The 25,931-nt window shown below is 54.8% G+C and overlaps 1 protein-coding gene across 3 annotated transcripts; it reads right to left on the bottom strand.

Moving 5' to 3' along the window:
- Positions 1 to 4,520: 4,520 nt before the first annotated feature.
- On the bottom strand, positions 4,521 to 25,184 carry LOC128758671 (multiple C2 and transmembrane domain-containing protein 2-like). 3 transcript variants are annotated; one of them, XM_053864862.1, is made up of 22 exons: positions 25,023 to 25,184; positions 22,218 to 22,624; positions 19,651 to 19,759; positions 18,374 to 18,516; positions 18,146 to 18,222; positions 17,882 to 17,996; positions 17,771 to 17,797; positions 17,376 to 17,543; positions 17,022 to 17,152; positions 16,752 to 16,938; positions 16,330 to 16,423; positions 15,911 to 16,013; positions 14,290 to 14,392; positions 14,134 to 14,232; positions 13,992 to 14,066; positions 12,412 to 12,531; positions 10,965 to 11,078; positions 10,727 to 10,768; positions 10,202 to 10,311; positions 9,260 to 9,369; positions 8,617 to 8,714; positions 4,523 to 8,445 (listed from the first exon to the last, which is right to left on the bottom strand). In XM_053864862.1, exons 2-22 carry the CDS (start codon positions 22,599 to 22,601, stop codon positions 8,401 to 8,403), a joined length of 2,454 nt encoding a protein of 817 aa, XP_053720837.1. In that variant the 5' UTR covers positions 22,602 to 22,624; positions 25,023 to 25,184; the 3' UTR covers positions 4,523 to 8,400. The 3 variants fall into 3 exon arrangements, with proteins under 3 accessions (XP_053720835.1, XP_053720836.1, XP_053720837.1); XM_053864860.1 differs by having other exon boundaries at positions 4,521 to 8,714; XM_053864861.1 differs by lacking the exon at positions 17,771 to 17,797 and having other exon boundaries at positions 4,521 to 8,714.
- Positions 25,185 to 25,931: the final 747 nt, after the last annotated feature.

Here is a 25,931-nt window from a genome sequence, read left to right as displayed (position 1 = left end):
TGAGACCCCGGCCCAGGACCCGGGTCTCAGACACAGTCATCAGTCTGAGCCAGGAGCTCCTGAGAAGCCAGGAGCAGCCGAGGTTTCTGCTGAGTGGTTTGTGAGGCTCTTTGTCCTGTCCTGGTCTCACCGTGAGGGATGGTCCCCACATGGCCGGTTCAGCCTGGTTGGTCCTCGTTCATGTTCAGGATTGTTTTGCTTGTTCCCTCGAGGTCACGCCTCCTTGGTTGGCATTAAAGATTAGTGCTCTTCTTGATCAAGTTGACTCAAAGTCTTGGGGGTGCTGTCCCTCACCCGTCCCCGGAGCACGGCGCGGTCTGTGGGAGAGGGCGCCCCCTCTCCCGGGCTGACCTCCCGTCCCCACCTCAGCTGAAGAAAGGCTGGGCCCTGGTCATTATCCTGGGCAGATGGAGCGCTGAAAGGAGCCGGTGTCACTCCAGAGGAGAGGATGGTCGCGATGACAGAGACGCCAAAGCAAATGGGCGAGAAGATCAAAAGCAGCAGCCTTTCACGGGCCTGAAAGAGGATAAGGAGCGACCGGGCCGGGCTCTGCCGTCCTGCCTGGCAATTAGACTCAGCTGATGGAGAGAAAGGCCTGAATGGCAGGGTTCGAGGCCTCTCTGCCGCTCCCCGGCGCCTCCTTTATCCCGCGCTCCTTTCAGCGTCTCACACACGCAGCTGAAACATCTCTCCAAAAAGACACACAATCCCCCGATGCCAAGCCTTAATCACGGTGGCCGATGAGATTGAGAACGTGGGGGTGCGGGGGGTGTCGCATTCTTCTCCCAATTCATCTTCACACTTCATACAGTCTGGGAGGCGCGTCGAGGTTTAAGAGAAGCCGCGAGCCGCAGACCAGTCTTCCATCCGCCCCGTGCCGTGCGGGTCCAGGTGGGACTCGGGCGACTGGGCTGCAGGACCAGGACCTGCTCGCTCGGCAGGTCAGTTAGGAAGATCTCAGCACGTGGTCTCGGGCGACTGGGCTGCAGGACCAGGACCTGCTCGCTCGGCAGGTCAGTCAGAAGATCTCAGCACGTTTCATGTTTTCCACTGTCAGGAAGAAGAGAAGCTTCCTGCTGACTGGACCTCAGTTAGATAACAGGGGGAGAAACCAGGCCCGAGTCGTCCCTGCCAGCCGCCCAGGGTTCCTGGTATGAGGCGCTTGACTCGGACTGGCTGGCTGCTCCCTCGGGGCCTTATTAGCGCCCTCTGCATATGCAAGAGTGTGAGCAGGCCGTCGATCATGGGCACGGAGGGACGGCCGCTGCTCAACAGCTTGTCAAGGGAGTCGCACCGGGGACCTCAATTACAGAGAATTTGGGTCACACAAATTACATTTGCTGTGTACACACACCTGTCTGAGCGCCACACACCGACCCCTCCTGCCCGTCACCCTTTCCCCAGCCTCTCGCCCTCAACACACCTGAACCAGGAGCCTGGACCAGACTGGACCCCAGTTAGTCTGAAGTCTTCCCCCTCAAACGGAAGTCGCACCTAGTGGGGTCCCCACGAGTCGATGTGTTTCCAAGAATTGGTCCTCACAAGTAAGGCTAGGCCGGGCAGACACACACACACACACATACGGGTGGTCCCAGGCGGAGCTGCAGCAACAACAAGAGGGACAGACTGTAAATATCCATTAGAGCCAGGAGCATGTGGACGCAACACACCACTGCTTCCATCCTGTCGTCTGCACTCTCATCACCTTCATCATCACCATCACCACCATCATCATCATCATCATCATCATCACCATCTTCATCATCACCATCATCATCATCATCACCATCATCATCATCACCATCACCTTCATCATCATCATCACCATCATCACCATCATCATCAACCCCACCATCACCATCATCATCTTCATCATCATCACATCACCATCTTCATCATCATCACCATCATCATCATCACCATCATCATCACCATCATCATCATCATCACCACCATCATCATCATCATCGTCATCATCATCATCACCATCATCATCATCATCATCATCATCACCATCATCATCACCATCATCTTCATCATCATCACCACCATCATCATCATCATCATCACCATCTTCATCATCATCACCATCACCTTCATCATCATCATCACCATCATCATCATCCCCACCATCACCATCATCATCTTCATCATCATCACATCACCATCTTCATCATCATCACCGTCATCAGCCTCATCATCATCCTCATCCAATGTTTGACTCTGCTTGCTGAACATCTTCTGAGCAGCAGGTCCTCGGGCTGCTCCTGTGAGCTGGAGCTCTGGGCTTCATGTTCATCACGACCCTCCTCTCCTCCATCTCCAACCTTCTCCGTCCATCTCTCTCTGAACTCTGGACCATCAGAGCAGAGGAACCCTGGCGAGTCCTGAAGCACCGCAGCAGCCCTGTCAGTCGGTGGTGTTTGAAGCTCCCCAGCCCGCAGGCACCTGGCTGATCCCCCGAGGGCCGATGACACGGGGCCCAGCTTGTTTGTCTCTGATCTGCTTAATGATGACCACGACACAATAGAAGGTCTGCGGTTGGAGGATGATGGTGGTCCAGAGAGGGGCCATCTGGAGCCCGTGCATCTGAGGGGGAGGGCTCACCTGTGTGTGTGTGTGTGTGTGTGTGTGTGTCGGTCGCTCCAGGATTCCACAGATTTATTCCTTTCAGTCGCCTGATTTCTGTTGAGGCAGAAGGTGGTGATCGTTTATGGTCCTGGAACAACATGGCGGGAACTGAGGAGCATCGCAAGAGACATGACAGTTTTCAGCCTAAAAAAAGCTCCAAGATTCAAACACAAAATAAATCAAGCAGTGAATAAATGCAGATGCCCAATAAATACTGATGATAGAATAAGACCATCTTGTTTGTGATCATGTTCCGTGAGCAGTTTCCAGGCTGGCAGCGCTGTCCTCACAAGGGCGGAGCCTGACGGAGGTGTGGATGGGGGGGCGGAGTCTGAGAGGTGAAGGTGCGTGTGAGCGGCTCATTCAAACAGCAGCTGCTGATCTCGAGGCTCAGAAACAGCCTGGAGAGAGGTGGAGCTGGAGGTCGGCCATGTTGGTTTATAGTGTTGGGCTGACGCTGCACCACTCACTTCCTCAGTTCTGACTTCCCTCTGTTCTACGGGTCCATCATGGGAATCTGGACATCTAGGATTCAGGATCCCTCACGTCCGAACCGCGACCCTTGGCCCCAAGATTTGTGGTCAACACGGAGGGAGGGGATCTGCAGAGGGCGGGGCCAAGGGAGACTCGAGTGACGGCTGGAGTTGGCGGGAAAGTCGCAGCAACAGAGGAGTGTGTTCAGTGTGAGTCCGGTCTGAATGTCACGGCGCGACTGGTCACACTCGGATCAGGACCATCGTTTTTCTGGAGTCACCAGCAAACAGTCTGAGAATTTTTTCTTTTTCAAATCTCTCATTGATTGTTGTCTCCATTCAGTGAAACTGACGTTTGAAATGTGTTTTTTTTTTCTCTCTAAAAAAACGAGGTACTTTCTGAAGTCTGCTGTAGCACCAATTACACAAATGAATTATGATTTTTATTGGAAGTTGAAGTTATTACTTTTTTTTCCTTATTACTATTCTACTTTGGAGAGCTTTTTGTTAAATTCTTCATTTATTTATTTTTCTCATTTCTTTTTATTTTTGAAAAAAAAGGGTTTATTAAAGAAAAAATAGTCATTTGATTGACAGGTTGATCAGCCAATCCCGTCTAGAGTCTCGCGAGTTTGCAGGTTCATGTTCCGGTTCAGCACAGCACGCTCGAGTCTCGGGACCGCAACAAAGTTACCACCTGGTGGCGAGGAAATCGTCTGCCATCGGAGTGATTCTACAGCGGAGTCACCTTTAGAAGCGCACCAAAGGCAGTGACTTGAGTGGTTAACACCTTGACTCCACGGTGAGTGAGACCACCAACTCCGCGGTCGGCAGATATTGGTGGGGTTGAGTTTCGTGGTGTGGTGATGCTAATCATTAGCTAGAAGTCACGATCTGAAAGAAATGCTAACCAGCCCGCCGTGACGCGAACGAGTGATAGCAGGTGCGCCGTGTGATTTAGTGAGTGCCGTGCATGTTGTTTTGTGAACGTATGTTATATGTTGACGTGCATGACTGATGAGTGTTGTTAGTCAGTATATTTGTTGATGTTTCTCTCGCTGATCCGGAGCAGTGAGAGGACTGTATGTAACTGCGTGTTTTATAATGTTATTAGAATGATTTACTCAGTCATTTGATACATGTGTGAAACTTATTTGAATCTATTTTATGGTGTTGTCATCACGGTAAATTAACTATTGGATTTTCTTTTGTTGGACAACTGAATTATTTTACATTTAGAGTTGTTTGAAACTGTAGAATGTAACAAGTTAATTGAAGTTTTGCACATCTTCTGGCCTGCTTAGGTCAGGTTTTTTTGGAGTTTGGATCAAAGGATTCCTGATACGTCGGGTTGGATCCACATCCTACCATCCTACCACGGAGACAGCAGTGTGTCAAGACTGCACCACGTGAGGAATCCCCAGTGTGCACTGGGGCGAGAGAAAAGAAGATTCATCCACAAGATTTGGAGTCGACGACCACATTCCCACTTGGCAACTGGTGGGGTAGGACCAAGCACATTTGTTCATATATGGGCCGCAACGTTACAAACTTTGGGGAGGGAAACAAGGTTTTTTTTTCTTTTTTTGGCGCCTTTTGTTTTGGTAATTTTCCATATATTTTTCCTTCTATAATTATGTTCTATTGCTATGTTGAATTCACCAAAGCTCTGTGAAAGTTTGTTTTCTTTCCGATTTGTTCACTAAAAGATTGACAAACGTTGTTTTTTTTTTTTTTATTGAGGTGTACCACTGGCTATAACGAGCTGAGGTTTTCTGATCTGGTCAATTATCATTATTATGCAAGAGTTTCACTGTTTCCCACTTCAAAAAGGGTAAGAAGGGTTACACTGCTCCTCCTCACATGGGGCTGTGTTGCCATGTCTGTTATCCTGCTTTGTTTTGACCCTGTTTCTATGGAGGGATCTCCCTGCCCTCCAGATTTCAATACACACAACTAGTTCAACAAAACAATCAAAACGTTCAAAAATTCATTCAGAAAAACCATGTTTTGATGCCCTGTTATTAAGGGCAAAAAAAAGATTTAAATAGTATTTTAAAACGTTTTCAATATGGCGTGAAAATTGATCATTTGATTCCAGTTATTGAAATAAAGAAGATTTTTTTTCGGTTTCAAATTGTGTTGTGTTTTTTTAAATTAGATTTTTTTTAATGATTATATTTTTTTTTTTACGAGTTGAAAACTGACGGCACAGAAGTGGCATTGGCTCGTGTCTGTGCTCTGACTCCGGTCCGTGACTGCAGTGCTGAGCCGCTAGTGATGATGCATTCCATGTCGTCGGAGGAGACATTTGAAAGGTGATGACAGGATCTCACTTCTTTAATCTGGAGTCTGACGGCATGTTGCAGCTTCCACGTGACTCATGCACGTCTTCAGGTGTTTTTACAGCATCACAATATCCATGTTGCCTGGAAACATCACAGTCCTGATTCAGCTCCGCCCACAGAGTAAGGACACGCCCCCAACGCCATTTCTGCGCCTTCGGTTTTGAACTCGTAAACAAAGTTTCAAATCTGATAAAAACGTAAATACAATCTGAAACCAAAAAAAAAAAAACTTCTTTATATTATGAACCTGAATCAAATTATTAATTTTCAGGCTGTATTGAAAACTTTTTAAAATACTATGTAAATCTTTTTTTTTTGTTTTCAAACCTTAACAACTGGGCATCAGAACATCAGTTTTAAGGAATTTAATAACGTTTTAGAAATTTGGATTTTCGAATTCAATTTGCTTTTTGTGTTCAGACCATGACGGCAGACATGTTTCCACCTGAGTCAGAGAAGTCCTCCGCCCCTCCCGCTCTGCCTCTCACATGCACTCGGGTTTAACAAGTCTTCAGAGACCCGCGCGAGCCGCATTAGGGCCGGATTTGACTTGGTAATGTGGCGCGCGCTCCATATTCATGCTCGGCTGTCAGACGACGGCGTCCTTGAAGTGTCCTTGACTTGTGTTGTGGAGTCCTCGTCAGAGCCACGTGGGACGAGTCAGGGAGCCAGCGACATCTAGAGGCGCCGCTTGTTTCACCGCCTGCTCCAAGCAGTGGCGGGGAAAAAAACGGAACGGAACGCAGCCAATCAGGAAGTGACAGAGAAACCGAGGGGGCGTGTCCTCGCTGACTGAATTGGAGACAGAAAAAACGTTCTGAGAAGTAAACCCGCCCCCAGCCCAAGCCGCCCGTCTTCCCTCACTTCCGCTCGGATGCGCGACTTGAGTTGCGCCAGCAACGGACTTGGTCATGATACGGTGTTTCTTTGGGGATTTTCCTGCGAATAACCCGACGAAAACGTCACGTTCAAGACCAGCCGCGTGGCGTGTCGCTGTTTCCACTTCGTTTCAATACGTATGATCAGGAGAGAGGTCACCTTCAGACAGAGGTCATTTCTCTGATGGCGCGGCGACGTGTGGCGGGAAGCCTGTAGTACACTCATTTGCTAAGTCGCACTTTCAAATCAGACTCAAGCGTCACGGCCACCTTTCACCGACACAAACATGTCAGTGGCGCCTCAAGCGTGAGCAAAATAAACGTAGAAACCCTCTGCACTCACCGGGGGCTGCAAGCGGCGAACACAGCCTGTCTCCGCCGCGGCTGCAGAAGCCAGGGAAATGCAGGGGCGGAGAGCGGCGCAATACGTGCTGGACGGTCACTAAACATCAGGTATTCCGTTGCTCTGAAGCCTGTTTGCCATGAAAACCTATTTCTGTTTAAGAGAGTGAGGAAACGGTCGCGCCAAGTCCGGAGATGCCTGTACGGGTCTGGTCCACTCACAGGACGCGCAGCAGTCAGGTTCCAGATGAGGCCCTTCCTGTCCTGACTTGACCCAACCTGGCAACAGGAGCCAGCTGACTCCGGAGTGGATAAACGCTCTGACCCAGAAGAACAACTGTGCGCCTATCGCACATGCCACACGTGGAGGAAACGCATGAAACATGAGACGCATGACAAACATGCTGGTGATTTCTGGCCACTGCCCTGCCGGACACGTCAACGCCCGTCTTCAAGTCCGTTCCTGTTTTTACCTTTGCCCCTGAGAACGTGTCTTTTTTGGCAACACCTTGTTTTTGGTCATCAAACTTTCCTAAATCGGACCTCATGATGGTTTCCTCCAGGTTTCTCTGTGAGTCTTTAGAGCTGCACAGCCCTGGCTTCCCTGTTGAACACAGCGCCACCTACTGGGCAGGGAGGGTCGGCCCGTCACCAGGCTGAGGTACAATGTGGAGGAGTCTCCCTGAAGTCCAGAGCTGAAAAACAAACCTCATCTGGCTGATGTCACTCCTCCCATGTCTGGGTCAAAGGTCATGGAGGGGTGTCGTTGGAGGAGGACAGACTCGGAGCCAAGTTTGTGTGGCTGAGCGTGGAGGTCATGTGACCGCCGCGGCCGACGCCTTCACTTCCTGAAGCTGCGGAGCCTTTGATGAAAAGCAGCAAAATAATGGCGACCGGATCGGACCGGTTCTGTTTAATTGGGGCGTCGGAGCGTTCGCTTGTTTGTGAACAACAGCAGCGTCTGCAGCAGCTTCATCTGCCGAGCTGCAGGCTGGAGGTGGCGCAGGTCCTCGGGCTGGCGGCGCCGCGTCACGGAAGCCTAATGAGGAGAGGACGAGGACGAGCTCGCCGCGGCGCCAGATGAAAGAGGACTCGCTGCTCGCGGCCATTTATTGTTGTTGCAAACAAGAAGCACGTCTTCTCCGAGTCTCATGAATAAATAAAGTCCTGGCGCACGTGAAGACCAGCGCCGCCGGCGACAAACCCAGCCGCTTCTTCACACCATTTGAAAGAGGGCCTTGAGTCATGTGACCGCTGGTCTACCACAGTTCCGAGGGAAGGAACGGCAAGGAGACCCCGAGGGTTCTGGGTTCTGCAGTGAGACGGCAGGCGCACGAGGCCTCACGAAACGGCGTTCTCAGCTTCAGAGCCACTAGGCGGCGCTCTCAATGAAACCTCACGTCATTTTCAGACCAAGAGCGCCCCCTACTGAGCCCGCGTCAGCCCATCACTGGTCCTCCGCCGGGTCAGTATCTCGCTGTGGTGATGGAAGGTCCTGGTCCCCGGGCGGTCAGCGAGAAGGTCCCACTGGTGGAGGTGAAGCGGTGGGCTGGGGAGAGATGGTTGAGCTGGACCACTGGCAGCAACTGAGAAGCATGGAGCGTCGCCGTCGGTCAGAGACTTGGAGCAGAGCGGCAGCTGGTGCGCGAGGGACGAGTGGAGAAGCAGGTCAGAAGGGCAGCTGGAGAGAAACATGAGAGGAGGCGGCGCCACACGCCGGTCCCTCTGCTACGCCACTTTCTTCTTCTTGGCTTTCAACTCGGAGAACTGGACCTGCAGAAGCAGAGCGCAGTGTTTGGAGCGGCTGGCGCTGGTGTTTGTGTGGGAACGCGGGACCTCCGCCTGAGACTCGGCGGGAGCAGGATTATGGCGGGGCTCATAATTACACGGGCGGCGGCGGGCGGGGGAGGGGCCTTCCTGGCGGACTGATCCGGGCGGACTTACCTTCTGCACATCTGACGGGACCCGGGACAGGAAATCCAGCACCTCATTGTTGTCGATGCTGTAGGGGTTCCGCAGCTTCTTGGTGAATTTATTGACACCTACAGCAGAGTCACAGCAACGTGTCATTACCGGCAGCTCCACTGCGGTTTACACACAAACACCAGCCTGCCATCCCGACGCGTCACCTGACTCCGCCACCAGCTGAGGCCCCACTCTGCCTTCCTGCTCCTCTGACTCCCTCTCAGAGTCCGAGCCACGGGTCTGACCCGCGCTCAGACCTTTCTCCAGCCCACAGCTTCTCACCCTCTCTGACTCCTGCCTTTTCAGACTCTGACTCATGCCACTCTACTAACTCCATCCTTCTGGATTTCTCTTGCTCGCTGACTCTTGATTTATTTCGTACCTTTGACTCGGGACTTCTCTGACTCTGCAGCCGCACCTGTCTCTTTCTCAGACTCCTGGTTTCCAGACTCACTCTCTGACTCCTCATGGCTCACTCTGACTCCATCTCTTTTCCCTCTCACCTGTCTCTTGCTCTCTCTGACTCCTCCTATAACTCTACCTGTGACTCCACGTTGCTCATTCTAACTGGCGAGTGGTTTCTGAGACTCCATCTCTGACTCGTGTGAACGCTCAGACTCACCCCACAACAACACGATGTAGCGCACAGACATGTAGTAGGTGATCACAGTCGCCACCATGAAGACCAGCAGAGCCAAACAGGACAGGAACGGGACGGACCAGTTGAAGGTGCTCGATGGAGAAACACACCACTGTAAACCATCTTCATCACCAGCGTCATCATCATCACCATCATCATCATCACCATCATCATCATCATCCTCATCACCATCATCATCATCATCATCACCATCATCTTCACCATCACCATCATCATCATCACCATCATCATCTTCACATCACCATCATCATCATCACCATCATCATCTTCACCATCATCATCATCATCACCATCATCATCACCATCATCATCATCACCATCATCATCTTCACCATCACCATCACCACCATCATCATCACCATCATCATCTTCACCACCATCATCACCACCATCATCATCATCATCATCATCACCATCATCATCATCACCACCATCATCATCATCATCATCTTCACCATCATCTTCACCATCATCACCACCATCATCATCTTCACCATCATCACCACCATCATCATCATCATCATCACCACCTTCACCATCATCATCTTCACCATCATCATCATCATCATCATCACCATCATCATCACCACCTTCATCATTATCATCATCACCACCTTCATCATCACCATCATCATCATCATCACCATCACCATCATCATCATTACCATCACCATCATCATCACCACCATCATCATCATCATCACCATCTTCATCATCATCATCACCATCATCACCATCATCATCACCACCATCATCATCATCATCATCACCATCACCATCATCATCACCATCTTCACCATCATCACCATCATCATCATCATCACCATCACCATCATCATCACCATCTTCATCATCATCATCATCACCATCTTCATCACATCTTCATCATCATCATCAGCTCACTTCTTGATTCTCTCTCCAACACAGGCGATGTCGTCCAGAAGGTTCTGCAGGGTGATGATGACGTCCTGCACCATGTAGATCTTCTCCATCAGCCCTTTCTTCTCAGACTCCTACACACACACAGGATTTACCTGGACCAACACGACTCTACACTCAGTCTGGGAAGTCAGAGATGAGTGAATGAGATCAGGGTCCAGACTCAGTGGACAGGAAGCGTCGTCCTGCTGAGATGTTAAATGGATGGAAGGATAGATGAGAAGAGATCAGAAATGAAAAGGAAAGAGCGACGTGCAGAAGGAAGAATCACATGATGGGTGAGAGATGATTCATATCACTGAAGACAGTGGATAATGATTTGGGCACTTGGCTGAGGTTTGGAGGAAACATGCAGCGAGTGAAGGCAGAGGTCAGGAGCAGAAGAGTGGTGGTCCACAGAAACAGACTGGAGTCTCAGCAAGAGCAGGGAGACTTCACACGACCTTCAGCCGAGCCTGAAGGTCACGGCGGCTCCATCAGGACACGCACCTTCTCGTCGTCCTCCTCCTCCTCCTCCAGGTCCAAGTTGTCCTGCAGGAGAACAAAGTTCAGTCGTCCTCCGACACGAGCGGCTCACTGGCCACACCTCACCATGTCGCCATGGCGACCGGCCAACAGACCACTGGGCCACGAGTGGCCTGCCGCTGGTCACATGACCGCGAGGTGAGGTCAGGTTGTGGTGCTCTCCAGCAGGTGTCAGCAGAGAGCAGTGTCTCAGAAGACTCACCAGGTCCTGGCAGACTCGCCCGGAGCGGATCTGCAGGTAGTTCCAGCTGATGAGCAGCACCAGGAAGAGCGGCAGCATGTAGAACTCCCAGAACCAGACGGTGAGCAGGAACAGCTGTGGAGGAGCAGGTCACATGATCAGCCCCCCCACTGACCACTGCCAGGGACGGAGTCCTGGGGAACCTGCGTCTGAGCAGGAGAACAGACCCCAGCCACGACTCCCCCGGGTGGAACTGGAGCCGCGGCTCGTAAAGATGCAGATAAGAGTCGCCTGGAACTGTGGCGGCTGCTGTGGGAACCTGAGACCCACTTCAACCACAGACCACTCGGGCACACCGGGGACCGGCCAGGACCGGAGTCCGCTGCGGCAGCGGTCAGTGGCAGAGCGGGACGCTGCGTGGTGACGGTGCAGCCAGTCAGTCACAGCAGCCGCCTCAAGTCCCGCAGGCAGAGTCGTGCTGCTCAGACCGACCCCACAGTCGAGCACCTCAGGCCTGGACCTGCTCACCTTCCTACAGGTCTACGGTGGATCAGACAGACTCGTCTCCACCAGCGCCACCTACAGGAAGCCCGCTGCGTGACCTCCGTCCAACAGAGGCTCAGATCGACGTGTGCGTGCGTCTGTGTGTGTGAGTGTGTGCATCTGTGTGTGTCACTGTGTGCGTCTGTGTGACTGTGTGCGTCTGTGTGTGAGTGTGTGCGTCTGTGTGTGAGTGTGTGCGTTTGTGTGTGACTGTGCGTCTGTGTGTGTGTGTGACTGTGCGTCTGTGTGTGTGTCACTGTGTGTGTGTGACTGTGTGTGTCTGTGTGTGTGTGACTGTGTGCGTCTGTGTGAGTGTGTGTGTGAGTGGGTGTGTGAGTGTGTGCGTTTGTGTGTGAGTGTGTGCGTTTGTGTGTGAGGGTGTGTCTGGGTGTGTGTGACTGTGTGTGTCACTGTGTGTGAGTGTGTGACTGTGTGCGTCTGTGTGTGTGTGTGTGAGTGAGTCTGTGTGTGAGTTTGTGCGTTTGTGTGTGTCTGGGTGTGTGTGACTGTGTGTGTGTGAGTGTGTCACTGTGTGTGTGTGACTGTGTGTGTCTGTGTGTGTGTGACTGTGTGCGTCTGTGTGTGTGTCACTGTGTGTGTGTGACTGTGTGTGTCTGTGTGTGTGTGACTGTGTGTGTCTGTGTGTGTGTGACTGTGTGCGTCTGTGTGACTGTGTGCGTCTGTGTGTGAGTGTGTGCGTTTGTGTGTGAGTGTGTGCGTTTGTGTGTGAGGGTGTGTCTGGGTGTGTGTGACTGTGTGCGTCTGTGTGTGTGTCACTGTGTGTGAGTGTGTGACTGTGTGCGTCTGTGTGACTGTGTGCGTCTGTGTGTGTGTGTGAGTGAGTCTGTGTGTGTCTGTGTGTGAGTTTGTGCGTTTGTGTGTGTCTGGGTGTGTGTGAGTGTGTGCATCTGTGTGTGTGTCTCACCATGAAGGCCAGCAGGCTCCGCTGCACACTCTCCCAGCGGAAGCAGCTCTGGACGTACTGCACCGTGGTCATGATGGCTCGGTACAACGTCTGGACCCGCATCACATTCTGGGCCAGAGCCTGCCGCAGAGATGGGAAGCAGTTTCTCAGCGTGTGTGTCTCCACGGCGATGAAAGGACGACGGTCCCTCTCTGACGGTCTCTGATGACTCAGTCACATCACCTTCCAGGACCAACCCTGGTGCACCATTGCTGTGGAACTGACCTCCATCAACAGTTGCCTTGTCTGTCAGCTGCAGCTCATTTCGTGTCACGCTAGCATGCGCCGCCATATTTGTCGTGACGCTGGCAGGACGGCAGGCGACTTTTTCCTCATTCTCCTCACGCGAGGTTTTCTGTCATTTACGTCAGACTTGGCGTCAGGCTAGGTGGCGCCACAGCCGCCATGTTTCATCTGGAAGACTAGTTTTGAACCCTACGTGGCGTTTTCCGGTGGCGTCTACGAAGACGCTGCCATGTTTGTTCTCACGGCAACATGTGACGCTGTTGCTCCACAGCAGCCTTGTTTGCCGACACTTTCACGCCAGATTTTTTTCTTTTCCTATAAAGTCGTTTCCTCTCAGCCGCCATGTCTGTGGCGTCTCTGGTCAACACTGGTTCACGTATGTGTTTCAGTCAACTTCTGCGGATGACTTTCCCCTGGTGGGTTTTCCTCTTCCGTTTCGGAGGAGGACTCAGCGTGAGGACGGCGGTGTTGCCGCTTCTCCTCCGTGGAACCGGTCACGCTTGGGTGGACGCTTCATTTCGAGCCCCCCTCCCCCCGCTCGGTGACCTTCCCCTCACCCCGGTGCGGAGGTGCGTCTCTCCGGTCCGCGTGTTTCCACGTCTGAAGTGGAATCATGACGGATATTCAAGGGCCGCCGCGATGAAAGGCGCTGGCACGAATCCCAGGCCTGGCATTTGTGGCGATGTGCAGCAGAAGCATTAGGCAGATTTCGGGTTAATTGCCGGCGTCACGGCTGAGTGCGCGGCCGCGGCCAGCCGGTGTGTTTTGGCATGCCTGAGCTGCTGCGGTCAGGGGCCACGGATGTCGGAAATCTGACCTGATTTCGTCAAACGAGGCTTCCAGCGTCGGCGGCGGCGTGGCAGCGCTGCGGAGGCCGACCGCTGGCGTTAGTGAGCAAGGCATTGTTTGACAACAAAGAGTCTTTGTGGGACGCACAGACAGTCAGGCTCCCTGTCTCGCACCCTGTCCTGCACACTGTAGATCAAACTAATGCGGCGAGCGCTGGACCAGGACTCGGGCACAGTTGGAGCCCATTAAGATCACGTCCCACACAACTGGGCAGGACCACAGCTGGTCTGGAGTCTGCGTGAGAGCCACAACACACCTGCGCGTGTGACCTCGTGGGGCCCCTCTGCTGGACCCTGAATTTGAGGGTTCAACCTTAGAAATAACTGGGGTCCTGGTTCAGGTTAGGTTCAGGGCTGGGGAAAGGGTAACAGCCAGGAGAGATCCTCACAAGGACAGAGACGCAGACCTGAGTGTGTGCTTGTGTGTGTGTGTGTGGGGGGGGGCACCTTCTTGGAGAACTTGGGGTTGTCCTCCACGAAGAGTCTCTCTCTGGGACTGAAGGTTCTGATGCTGGCCCGCACCTGCCAATGACACCAGGTGAGAGCGGCTGACAGCGTGGCGCCCGCCGACCCCGCTCACCCCACCGACCGGGTTGAAGATCAGCTCCAGCTCCAGGCTGATGCTGCCCTTGGACGGGCGGCTCAGGTCCTCCTTCTTCAGCCCGTACCACACCTGACCCTTGCGCACCTGCGGACCGGGTCAAAGGGCGTCAGATGGGGACGGCGGCGGCCAGGTGCGACTCACCGAGAGGAGAGGGACGGCCACTTTGCCCAGGAAGTCCGGAGGCTTGTCCCCGTCATCATCAAATATGGTGACCACCAGGGCCTCGTGCACGTCCCTGACCGGCCTGCGGGGTCACAGTGGGGTCATGGCAGAGTTACAGCCGAGCCACAGCAGAGTCACTGCAGAGTCACAGCTGAGTCACGGCAGAGTCACTGCAGAGTTACAGCCGAGCCACAGCCAAGTCACGGCAGAGTCACAGCTGAGTCGCTGCAGAGTCATGGCAGAGTTACAGCCGAGCCACAGCCGAGTCACGGCAGAGTCACGGCAGAGTTACAGCCGAGCCACAGCAGAGTCACAGCCGAGTCACGGCAGAGTTACAGCCGAGTCGCGGCAGAGTTACAGCTGAGTCACTGCAGAGTTACAGCCGAGCCACAGCCAAGTCACGGCAGAGTCACAGCTGAGTCACTGCAGAGTCACGGCAGAGTTACAGCCGAGGCACAGCAGAGTCACTGCAGAGTCACGGCAGAGTTACAGCCGAGCCACAGCAGAGTCACGGCAGAGTTACAGCTGAGTCACTGCAGAGTTACAGCCGAGCCACAGCCAAGTCACGGCAGAGTCACAGCTGAGTCACTGCAGAGTCACGGCAGAGTTACAGCCGAGTCACTGCAGAGTCACGGCAGAGTTACAGCTGAGTCGCGGCAGAGTTACAGCTGAGTCACGGCAGAGTTACAGCCGAGTCGCGGCAGAGTTACAGCCGAGCCACAGCAGAGTCGCGGCAGAGTCACAGCTGAGTCACTGCAGAGTCACGGCAGAGTTACAGCCGAGGCACAGCAGAGTCACGGCCGAGCCACAGCCGAGTCACTGCAGAGTCACGGCAGAGTTACAGCCGAGGCACAGCAGAGTCACGGCCGAGCCACAGCCGAGTCACTGCAGAGTCACGGCAGAGTTACAGCCGAGCCACAGCAGAGTCACGGCAGAGTTACAGCTGAGTCACTGCAGAGTTACAGCCGAGCCACAGCCAAGTCACGGCAGAGTCACGGCAGAGTCACTGCAGAGTCACTGCAGAGTTAAAGCAGAGTCACGGCAGAGTTACAGCCGAGCCACAGCCAAGTCACGGCAGAGTTACAGCCGAGCCACAGCCAAGTCACGGCAGAGTCACTGCAGAGTCACGGCAGAGTTACAGCCGAGTCACGGCAGAGTTACAGCTGAGTCACTGCAGAGTTACAGCCGAGCCACAGCTGAGTCACTGCAGAGTCACGGCAGAGTCACAGCTGAGTCACTGCAGAGTCACTGCAGAGTCGCGGCAGAGTTACAGCCGAGTCAGAGCTGTCAATCATTCAGGTCACTTAACATTCCGTCTATTGAAGTTCTGCTTCCTTCTCTGAACCGCCTGGCGGATTTCTGAAAGTTCATTCTAAAGACTTGGATATTGACATGATGCCATTTGTCACGGATGTGAGTTTTGCTTGGACTGCAGTGAATGAAGACAGTCAATATTAGATGTGAAAAGTGCACATTTAGGAGGAGGTTGGCCGCCGTGGACTCCCTGAGCCGTGACTCCGGTGAGGGTCCTGAGCGCCGGGCTCAGGTCCGGTCGGGAGAGTCGACTGTCATGGTGTCAGGCGTGGTTGCTTCGACTCACAGAGTGAAGACCTGGTTCCACTCGGGGCTCAGACTCTTGTAGACGGTGCGGGTCTGCAGCCGGTCGTTGCCCAGCTCCAGCACACAGAAGGGGTCGCTCTTCCCTGCACGACAGCATGGGTCACACTCGCCTCTGTGTGTGGGTGTGTAACTGACTTATGTACTACTACCCTTGTGAGGACCTGGGTGAGTTTGTCACCAACAGAGTGAGGACATCTTGGCTGGTCCTCACTATGTCAGGACTCAGTTTGACAGCTGGGTCATTATCAGTGGCTGTTAGTTTGGCTCAGAGTCCAGGTTCAGTTCAGCCAGGTGTTTGAGATGCTGAGGTTGAGGGTTCGAGGCTGGGGGAAGGGTGACGGCCAGGAGAGGTCCTCACTAAGACAGCAGCACAAACGCGCGTGTGTGTCGGCAGCGCACCGTTCAGGTCTGCAGACAGCAGCTCTCTGGCCCGGGTGACCTTGACCTGCAGGAAGCCCACGTCAGCCGGGTTGGAGAAGGTCCTCTTCAGCACCTGCGCACACACACACGCAGTCAGTGTTGCGTCATCCCCGTCACTTCTGTCGCTCAGGACGATGTGATTTTCCTCTGTCAATCATAGGATGAGGGCCACTTCAATACGGCAGCGCCACCTTCTGGCTCAGACACTGCAGTGCACGCGGAGCAGCGTTGTGACGTCAACGTCCTTCCGTCAAGGATCATGTCAGCACTTGAACCCCAACATGGAAACTAACGGAAGGGCGAGTGACCGGGCCAACAGCGCCACCTGCTGGTCACACGCTGCAGGAGCGCTTTGCTGAGGTGTGAGGTGTGAGGTGAGCAGCGCGGGGGCGGGGCCTCACGTAGTTGTCCAGCTGGTTCTGGCGCTCCCGCGGATCGTCCAGTGGGGCGGCTGCGAGGTCACAGACGGAGACTCCAGCGCAGACGCTCCGGGTGAGGAGGAAGACCAGGCGACCTCTGCCCTGCTCCAAGCTCAGCGTGAAGAGCTGCCTCTGGTCAAAGGGCACGGCGGCCAGATCCACGTCACAGCTGCGACACACACACACTGGCGTCAGCCGCTGCAGCCTCGCTGCCGACACACACACACACACACAGCCAGAGGGGGCGCTCACACTCCCAGGCACTCCTCGCTCCTGCGGCCCTCTTTGGTCCACAGGTCCACCTCCAGCACCGAGGAGGTCTCCGGGTACTGGTTGAGGGTGAACTTCTCCCTCCACTGAGGGTTGGAGACTTTGCAGTGGTTCTGGAGGAGACGCACACACACACACCGGGTCAAGACCAGAGCTGGGGAGGACAGACAGAGCTGGACCAAGGAGGGTGGAGGCTCAGGAGAGGAGGACAGGAAGGCGTGGCACGGGGTTGTGATCCTCTTCAGGGTCATGCAGCTCATGCAGCTCGGAGCTCCAGGTCTTCCCTCGACCTTCACACGTCTGCTGAAGGACGAGTGGCTGAGGCTCTGGACCCACCTTGCTCTTGTACCTCTGCTCTCCCAGTCTGAAGCAGACGAAGAGGTGCCCGGGACCCGGGCCGCTCACGTCCTGACCCTCCACCAGGACCACCGTCACCACTGACGTCCACAGCTGACTCTTCCTCATGGTGTCGGAGAGACGCAGGCTTTGCTGCGCTCCGCTGGACTGGAGGAGAAGCGGAGGTCAGACGGCCTGGCGCCACCTAGGCAACAACCTCCTGAGAACATGGGCTTCACTGTTTCCTGACCCACTTCTGACCCAGACTTTTGCAGCAGGTCTGGGACAGGACTCTGACAGACTCACAAACTTGACTCGACACGACTCAACACGACTCGACAGGACAGACAGGCGGCAGCAGAGCACAGCTGGGACCTTCAGGGGGAGAGTCTTACCCTGGAGCTTGGCTTCCGGGGCCAGCGCTGCAGCGGAGCATGCGGGTTAGGTGACAGACAGACAGGCAGGTTAGTGGGGGACGACACATGCAGCCAGGACCGGAGCCCTACATTGAGTCTGCTGCTGTCCACGTCCCTCAGAGACAGAGTCAGGTCCAGCAGCACCGAGCCCATGTCCTCCTCCAGACTGTTGGGGTCCTCCAGGGCCACAGACAGCGCGTTGACCCTGACCAGAGGAGACACGCCGGTCCTTACAAGCCCAGTGAGTCAGAGACGAGCGAGTCCTGATGAGTCCCACGCGTCTGAGCTCAGGTGTGTGCAGAAGCCTCTGGTGGATGCTAGCGGGGACCTCACAGTACGGGCCAGTCCACTCACTTCTCCAAGTCCAAGTCGCTCAGCAGGACTTTGGCGGCGCCCATGAAGTCGTCAGACGCCAGGTCGCGGTCGTACACCTGCAGAGCGGAGACACGGAGGTGAGGCAGGTCACGTCAAAAGCCTGCTAGCATGTTGGCGCATGCTAACACGCACAACGCGCACTTCCCGCTCCTGCTCTCAGCTTCCTGTTGGAGAGAGACGGTGGCGAGTGAAGAGCCAGCAACCAACCTTGACGACGAGCGACTGGCTCAGGTCTTTGACAGGAATGGAGAAGGACTCGTTCCACGACGGGTTGAGGTTCTTGAACACCACCTTGCTCTTGTAAAAGGTTTTGCCTTCCAGCTTGAACTTGACGTACGGGTCGCTGGTGCCTGCAGAGGGAACGGCATGAGGAACATGGAGACGCTGGGAACATCCAGTCACGAGGCCCCGAGTCAGAGCATCCGGAGAAGCCGACACCTGGCCCACAGCAGGGGTCGCTGGAGAGAGAGGGACTCCTCTGCTGTGTCATGAAGGTCACGAGTGGTGCTAGCACCAGGTCTGTGGTGAGTCAGTTCTGGGGAACTCAGACCTGGTGTGCGTCAGGAGTCAGTCCCCAGGCAGGACCTGACTCCTCCACCATCAAACCTGCTGCTGCAGATGATCCACCATCTCTCAACCACACCAGCGACTTTCTCACGGACTCGTTTGAAGAGAACTGTTCTGGTGTGTGACAGAAGGATGTGGGTTCGAGTCCCCTCCCCCTTCCCCTCACCACAACTTCCTGAGACACGAGCCAATCAGAGTGCGGCTCCTGGCGTGAAAACAGAGGGGTGAATTACACAGAGGCACAACACAGGTCTGGTCCACCAGGGGGCGAGTCGGCCTCATACGGAGTCCTCCAGACGCGAGTCTCTCAGACACAAAGAAAGGAAGAGCTTTGACTCGCTACACGCTGGAACAGGATGCAGACGCTGCGAATGATGATGTCATCACCAGCTCGGCTCAGGACGATATGGAAACATCAGGGAGAAAAACCCTTTTGTTTTGGACGGAAACACACACACACACGTGCACACACTGGCTCGCTGATGAATGCAGGGCGTGGGGCTCAGACAGGTTCTTATTCGTGGAATCCTGCTCCGGCTGTCATCAGAGCCGCTCGCCAAACCCGACACTGCAAGCACACGCACACACAGGGTTGTCCCTCTGTCCTTGTTGGGACCTCTCCTGGCCATCACCCCAGCCTCTAAACACTTGGCTCACCGGAACCAGGACCCTGACCCAGTTGGAGTCACCCAGTTATTCACCAGAAGCTTTCACCCTCAAACTAAGGCCTAACCTTGTGGGGTCCAGCCAAATGACCCACCAGGAGGTGTTTCCAAGAATTGGTCCCCACAAAGCAGCATAAACAAGGCCACACACCTACCTGCGCCACAGTGAACAAACACTCTCTTCACACTTCACTTCTCACACCGGCCGCAGCCAGGGGGCGCAGTTGCAGGCGACGGCGGCAGCGTTCTCACCGCAGCGGTCCCGGATGACCAGGTTCCGTCCCTCCTTCAGGTTGATGGTCAGCAGGTAGGACTTCCTGTTGCCCTCGGACAAGATGGCCGAGTCTGAATCCATGTCGCCCTGGAAACAGAACACACGACTCGTGACTGGTGACGGGCAGCTGAACAGGGGGCGCTCTCCGTGTGAGGCTTCACTGAAGGAGAGTGCCACAGGACACTGACAGTCACAGGTTTGTGACTGAAGTCTCTCCACACAGTCTCTGACTCTGCCTCGTCCACTAGACTCTCAAGAATCAGGACTCCAACAGCAAGACTCTCTCATGGCATCAAGACTCTTCAACACCATTAGAATCGACAAAACTCAATAAGGACTCAACTCTCTGACTCAACTCCCTGACTCAACTCTCTGACTCAACTCTCTGACTCAACACTATGTCTCAACTCTCTGACTCGACTCTAACACACGAACACTACCACCGACTCTCCAGCGGTTTGAGTCAGAGCCCGTCTGCTCCTCAGGTGGAGATGCCACAGGCTTGTTGACTGGACTAGGAGCCCGGCATCAGCCCACACTGAACACACGGCGGTAGGTTTGTTGTCAGAGGGCAAACATGAAATCAGGAAGCTGTGCAAAGAAATCTGAGCTCAGCTGTTGGAAGCAGCGCGAGGGAGCAGAGCTGCCGTCGCCACGACGACCACACGTCCGACCACAGGTCCACTCCGACACAACCGGAGTCACAAGTCCTGAACCTCGGACCAGGATCAGGATCCTGCCACGACTCAGAATTAGAATTCAAATGAAGATGAGAAGACAAGAAACTGCTGGCGGGAACCATGATAACTGCATATTACATATTACCTTGCCATGTGTCATGACATTACTCCACCCAGACTCGTGGAGCCACAAATGAAAGAACAGAGAGATTGAGCTGAAACGTTCAGATCTAAAGCTAACCTCGAGCGTTACAGGTGGGATGCCTCGAACCGACGCCCCCCGCTGAGAGAGAGGAGAGGAAGGCAGCAGCAGAACTCACAGACAGTGGTGTGGTCGCGTCCCGTTCCGTCTGCTGCCACTTCACTTTGAGAACCATGCGGATGATGGCTGCTTTAATTCCCCCGAACTGACTAGATGCTTATCAGCTTGGCACAGATCGCTATCAGGAAGTGATGTGCTGTGACCGCTGACACCATGCAGACAGAGCTGAGACAGGAGACAGACTTGAGACAGGCCACAGAGCTGAGCAGAGAGACAGAGCTGAGACAGGAGACAAAGCTGAGACAGGAGACAGAGCTGAGCCAGGAGACACGGCTGAGCCAGGAGACACGGCTGAGACAGGAGACAGAGCTGAGTCAGGAGACAGAGCTGAGCCAGAGAGACAGAGCTGAGACAGGAGACAGAGCTGAGCCAGGAGACACGGCTGAGACAGGAGACACGGCTGAGCCAGGAGACAGAGCTGAGTCAGGAGACACAGCTGAACCAGGAGACAGAGCTGAGCCAGAGAGACAGAGCTGAGACAGGAGACAGAGCTGAGACAGGAGACAAAGCTGAGACAGGAGACAGAGCTGAGCCAGAGAGACAGAGCTGAGACAGGAGACAGAGCTGAGACAGGAGACACAGCTGAGTCAGGAGACACAGCTGAGACAGGAGACAGACTTGAGACAGGAGACAGAGCTGAGCCAGAGAGACAGAGCTGAGACAGGAGACAGAGCTGAGACAGGAGACAGAGCTGAGACAGGAGACACAGCTGAGACAGGAGACAGAGCTGAGCCAGAGAGACAGAGCTGAGACAGGAGACACAGCTGAGTCAGGAGACAGAGCTGAGACAGGAGACACAGCTGAACCAGGAGACAGAGCTGAGACAGAGAGACAGAGCTGAGCCAGAGAGACAGAGCTGAGACAGGAGACACAGCTGAGACAGGAGACAGAGCTGAGCCAGAGAGACAGAGCTGAGACAGGAGACAGAGCTGAGACAGGAGACACAGCTGAGTCAGGAGACAGAGCTGAGACAGGAGACACAGCTGAACCAGGAGACAGAGCTGAGACAGAGAGACAGAGCTGAGTCAGGAGACAGGGCAGGGTTGCTCCTGTGGCCTCTCTAAGACAGAAGCTCAGTCGTCCAGGAGAGACTCAGAGGAGACAGTAGTCAGGATGAGTCATCCTGGTCAGTCCCAGTAGAGGGCGCTCAGGCGCCCCTCCCAGTGGCCGCTCTGTGGCATGACGTATGTGTCCCGTCTACGATCCAGACAAACACAGGTCATGTGATCACATCCTGGTCACTGTTGTTTGAAGGTGGGTCAACTTGAGCTCCACCAAGCGTAAAGAGGACGAGAGCAAATACCCGAGGTCAGAGGTCAGGCAGCGCGGTGGAGGGACGTGTTAGGAGGAATTCGATCAACACTCTCAGCTCAGACACAATGTTTCAATATCTTTATGAGCAGAGGACTGACAAGAAGGAGAAGCACTGAAATAACAGCATGGATGATGCGACCACATGGTACAGAGTGGACAGACAGGCAGGGAGACAGATGGACAGACAAGCAGACAGACAACAGACAGACAGACAGGGAGACGGACGCACCTGTGTCCGGTCCTGAGGACTGTCTGGCGCCAGGCTGTCGGGCGACTGGGCCTCCGTCTCCTCCATGTAGACGGCTCTGTCCTCCACCGTGAAGCTGCTGAAGGACTCCTGCGAGGAGGCCCAGTCGTGGCAGTCCAGAGGGACGCTCAGCCTGTTCTGGCTCCTCCCTGCCACCCTGTCGGGCCGGAGCCTGGGCGGGGTGGAGCCCTCCCCGCGGCCCGTGGGAGAGTCCTGTGGCTTCACCTCCCTCATGTTGGGCACAGAGGAGCAGCGCTGCTCCAGCTGCTGCTGCATCAACACGGCTGCCTTGCTGGGACTCATCTTGACCCGCCGCGTCACCTTCTGACGAAGGTGCTTCAGCAGGCTGGGCTTCTTGGGCTCCATGACAGCGGTCAGTGTGGTGTTGGCTGCAGAAGAAGAGACGCTCCAGGTCACTCAAGGTTGCTGAGGTGGATCAGAACATGAGGGACGTCGACAGAACCCAGGAGACACAAGCTTCTTTGCTAACCCTCGGACCAGAGGAAGCCAGAGTCCGACCCAACCAGACTCCATCTCTAGTGGGACATCCAGAGAGTCCAGAACACTGGCAGGTGCCCATCAGGTCCATGAGGAGGATCTCACCCGACACCAGTGCAGGAGGGCGAGCCTGAACCTCAACCAAAAAATGTGCCGACCAAAGCAGTGTGGTCCTCACAAGGACAGCTAAACAAGCACCCACACCCGCGTGTGTAAAGTCAGGACAGGAAGCAGAGAAATGGCGCCATAGCTGTCCTGCTGTTTGAGCGTCTTCACGGCGGGCGTCAGTGCAGTACATGCGCCAGGCCTGTAGATGGCGTCAGCTGGAGCAAGCGGTGAGAGGAACCACAGTAAGACAACAAACACAGCAGGTAACAACCAATGACAAACAGCAGAATGAGCACAACAAACAAACAAGCACACACCCGGAGGGAGCCACGTCTGGATCTCTCCTCACACTCGCAGCCCCCTGCTGGCCGAGCCTGCGCTCGCCTCACGTGGCTGAAGCAGAGACACACCTTGACCATGTGACCTTGGCAGGAAGGTCGGGCAAAGGTGGCTGATAAAGCCGAGGACGGCGACGGAGAAGCAGGAAAACATTTGTGAGTGAAGTCGCCGCTGCCTGGCCTTCTCCCACTCTGAGGACCTCATGAGCTCGGGTCTGTGTTGCAGTGTGTGTCCAGCAGGGGTCATCTGTTCGACAGACTCTGAGTGTGAGCCTGTGGCAGAGGACCTGGCTGTTGCGACTCCACGAGTCCAAGTCGGGGCTGAGGCTTCAGAAATGTGGCGGCAGGTCGACACATGAGCCGTGAAAACCGTCGCCACGGCAACAGGCAGGAGCGTGCTGTCACACGGCCTCTGACAGAGCCAGACCGCCACAGTGACGGGCCCTAAACTTCACCTGGTGATAAGAAGCTGGCCTGAGTCCAACTGGTGTGATTTCCTGCAGCTTATGGGCTCCGCTGCTGATAAGACTTTCTTCTTTCCGGCAGCCGTGTACTTTCACGCAGCAACAGATCCTTAACTTTGTAGCAGCAACCACGAGAGTGGAGGTCGGAGCCGGCCCCACCATCAGGCAAACCAAGCAGCCGCCACACCAACGCACCAGGTTGTGTCCGCTCCGACGGCGTACACTAGCCAGCTACGGGGGCGGAGCTTGCGGCGCCACTGTATCGAGGATTTCCGCCTGAATAGCGTCAGCAGCTAGCGGACAGCGCTCACAGCACCAGCAGAAACGATGACTCGCCGCGTGTGTCCTGGAGTGCAAGCTCAGCGAGTCAACGTGTCGTGTCCTAGTCAGGTGAGGGTCCACGTCTAAGGCGAGTCATAACCATGCTCATCCGGCTTCAGCTAGTGGCATCGCTCGCCAGTTCCCACAGCCGACGTCACGTCGGCATTAGCATCAAATGACGCTAACCAGGGCCAAGCTGCAGCACCACTGTGTGTTGCAATATCACGACCATATTAAGTTAGTCGCAGCACCGACCTTCACGACTCAAATCGTCCTGAAAAGTCTGGGCCCATCTCACGGAGGAAGCTTTCCCCAACATCAAATGTCAAGATTCAAAACAACATTTCACGGTGTTAGGACACTAAACATGAACGTACAGAGCGGCTTGAGAATAATGAGCTCTGACACGAAATCTCACGCCATTGAAAACCAAGTGGAGACACGGCCATCACGCAGCATCATGGAGGTGGACATCATCATCATGACGGAGGAAAAAAAGGGTTCCTAATGAGGACGAGACAAGCCCACGTGTTCACCCAGGGTGATGACTGAGGCCGGGTCAAAACACAGAGGGGGCGGGACCAAGGCTGAGTCAGCGGACCGATGTATCGAGGAGAGGAGCGCCACTTCAACACTCACACAGAATAAAAAGTGACGTGTTTGTTGACTCTTGTCCTGAAGACAACAAACAAGGAGCAGTTGTTCTCCGCCAAAACAAACATCGACGTTCCAGTTGGGTGAAAGATGGCTGCACGCACCCACCGCAGAGGGAGCGCGTAGGTGACGTCAGGGCCAGCGCGCTCCGCGTCTCTGCAGCGTCTTCTTCTTGTTGCAACAAGACCTGAGGCCGCTTCCTGCGGACCCAAACTGGCGCCGTCCCGGGTCGAACCCGTGTTCAGCGACAAGCCAATCACAACGGCGAGAGTGGGCGCGCGGGGCCCCAACTTTCCCTGCGACACTCGCCGCGAGCCTCGGAACCGCCTGCACTCTGGCACCCCCCCCCCCCGCGGCACCGGGGTCCCGAGGGTCCCATCCCGAACCCCCGGGGGTCAACTCACCTGGGCGCCAGCGGAAAGCTCTCAGTCCAACTTCCCTGTCGAAGCCCCAACTCTTGTTTCGGTTAGAAGGCGAAGCGAGGAGCGAACATCGCCGCGTCTTCTCTTGTTTCCCAACATCGCGGTGAAAAAGTCGGCAACAGTCAAACACTTCCTACTCGACATCTGAGCCGCGGCGTCAAGCTGGCAACAGAGCCAACTGCTTCCGGTCGCTTCAAACTAAAGCGCCGTCGACTTCCGGCATCACCGAAACTTCACAGTTCGGCCGTGTTGACGTTTTGTCACAGACACAAACGCGTCCGACGAATTTAATCAGCCGGAAGCGGCTCACATTCTTACTCCAGATTAAAATCTGAAGTCTGACAACTTTTACTTTCCAAGTGGAACTTCATATTCATATTCATATTACGCTCCCACACTCTTTATCCAGCTGGAATGTAAACATGACACACCTTATTCACCTGCACTCCTTCCGTATTCAGCCTGATGACGTCACAGTGGACTCGGACGATGACGAACTCCTTCATCGCTCAGTCCAGCAGGGGAGGGAGGCTCAGAGTGGTGGAGGCCCCGGGGCAGACCTGGGCGGGTCTCTCCCCTTCAGCTGCTGCCCCTGCGACCTGACCTCAGGTTGGACGTCACGTGCGCATCCTTCGTTCTCTCACTCACGAATAAATTCAGGTTCAATATTGAATCCCAAATACAGCGGCGGGTCACGTGAAGGGAGCGGGGTCAACAGCGTCCGCAACCGCAGGACAATCAAACTCGCCAGCATCTTCCGCATCTCACATCTGCATCACTTCCTGTGAGTTTCACACCGTCCAGCAACTTCCTGACCACATCAGCCTCTCCCACCATGACTCGCTCTGTGGCGCGCGCCGAGGTCGACGCCTCGCTCATGAAGCTCCACGC

Source organism: Synchiropus splendidus, chromosome 5 (assembly GCF_027744825.2).
Source record: "Synchiropus splendidus isolate RoL2022-P1 chromosome 5, RoL_Sspl_1.0, whole genome shotgun sequence".
Classification (NCBI taxonomy): Eukaryota; Metazoa; Chordata; class Actinopteri; order Syngnathiformes; family Callionymidae; genus Synchiropus; species Synchiropus splendidus.
This window is presented reverse-complemented; position numbering and strand designations above follow the sequence as displayed.

Coding starts and splice junctions, on each gene's coding strand:
- LOC128758671 (XM_053864860.1), bottom strand. CDS start 22,601: ATGGAGCCCAAGAAGCCCAGCCTGCTGAAGCACCTTCGTCAGAAGGTG. Junction 18,517..19,650: donor GGTCATCCGGGACCGCTGCG/GTGAGAACGCTG, acceptor TTCCCTCTGCAG/GCACCAGCGACCCGTACGTC. Junction 17,544..17,770: donor CCCGGAAGCCAAGCTCCAGG/GTAAGACTCTCC, acceptor CTTCTCCTCCAG/TCCAGCGGAGCGCAGCAAAG.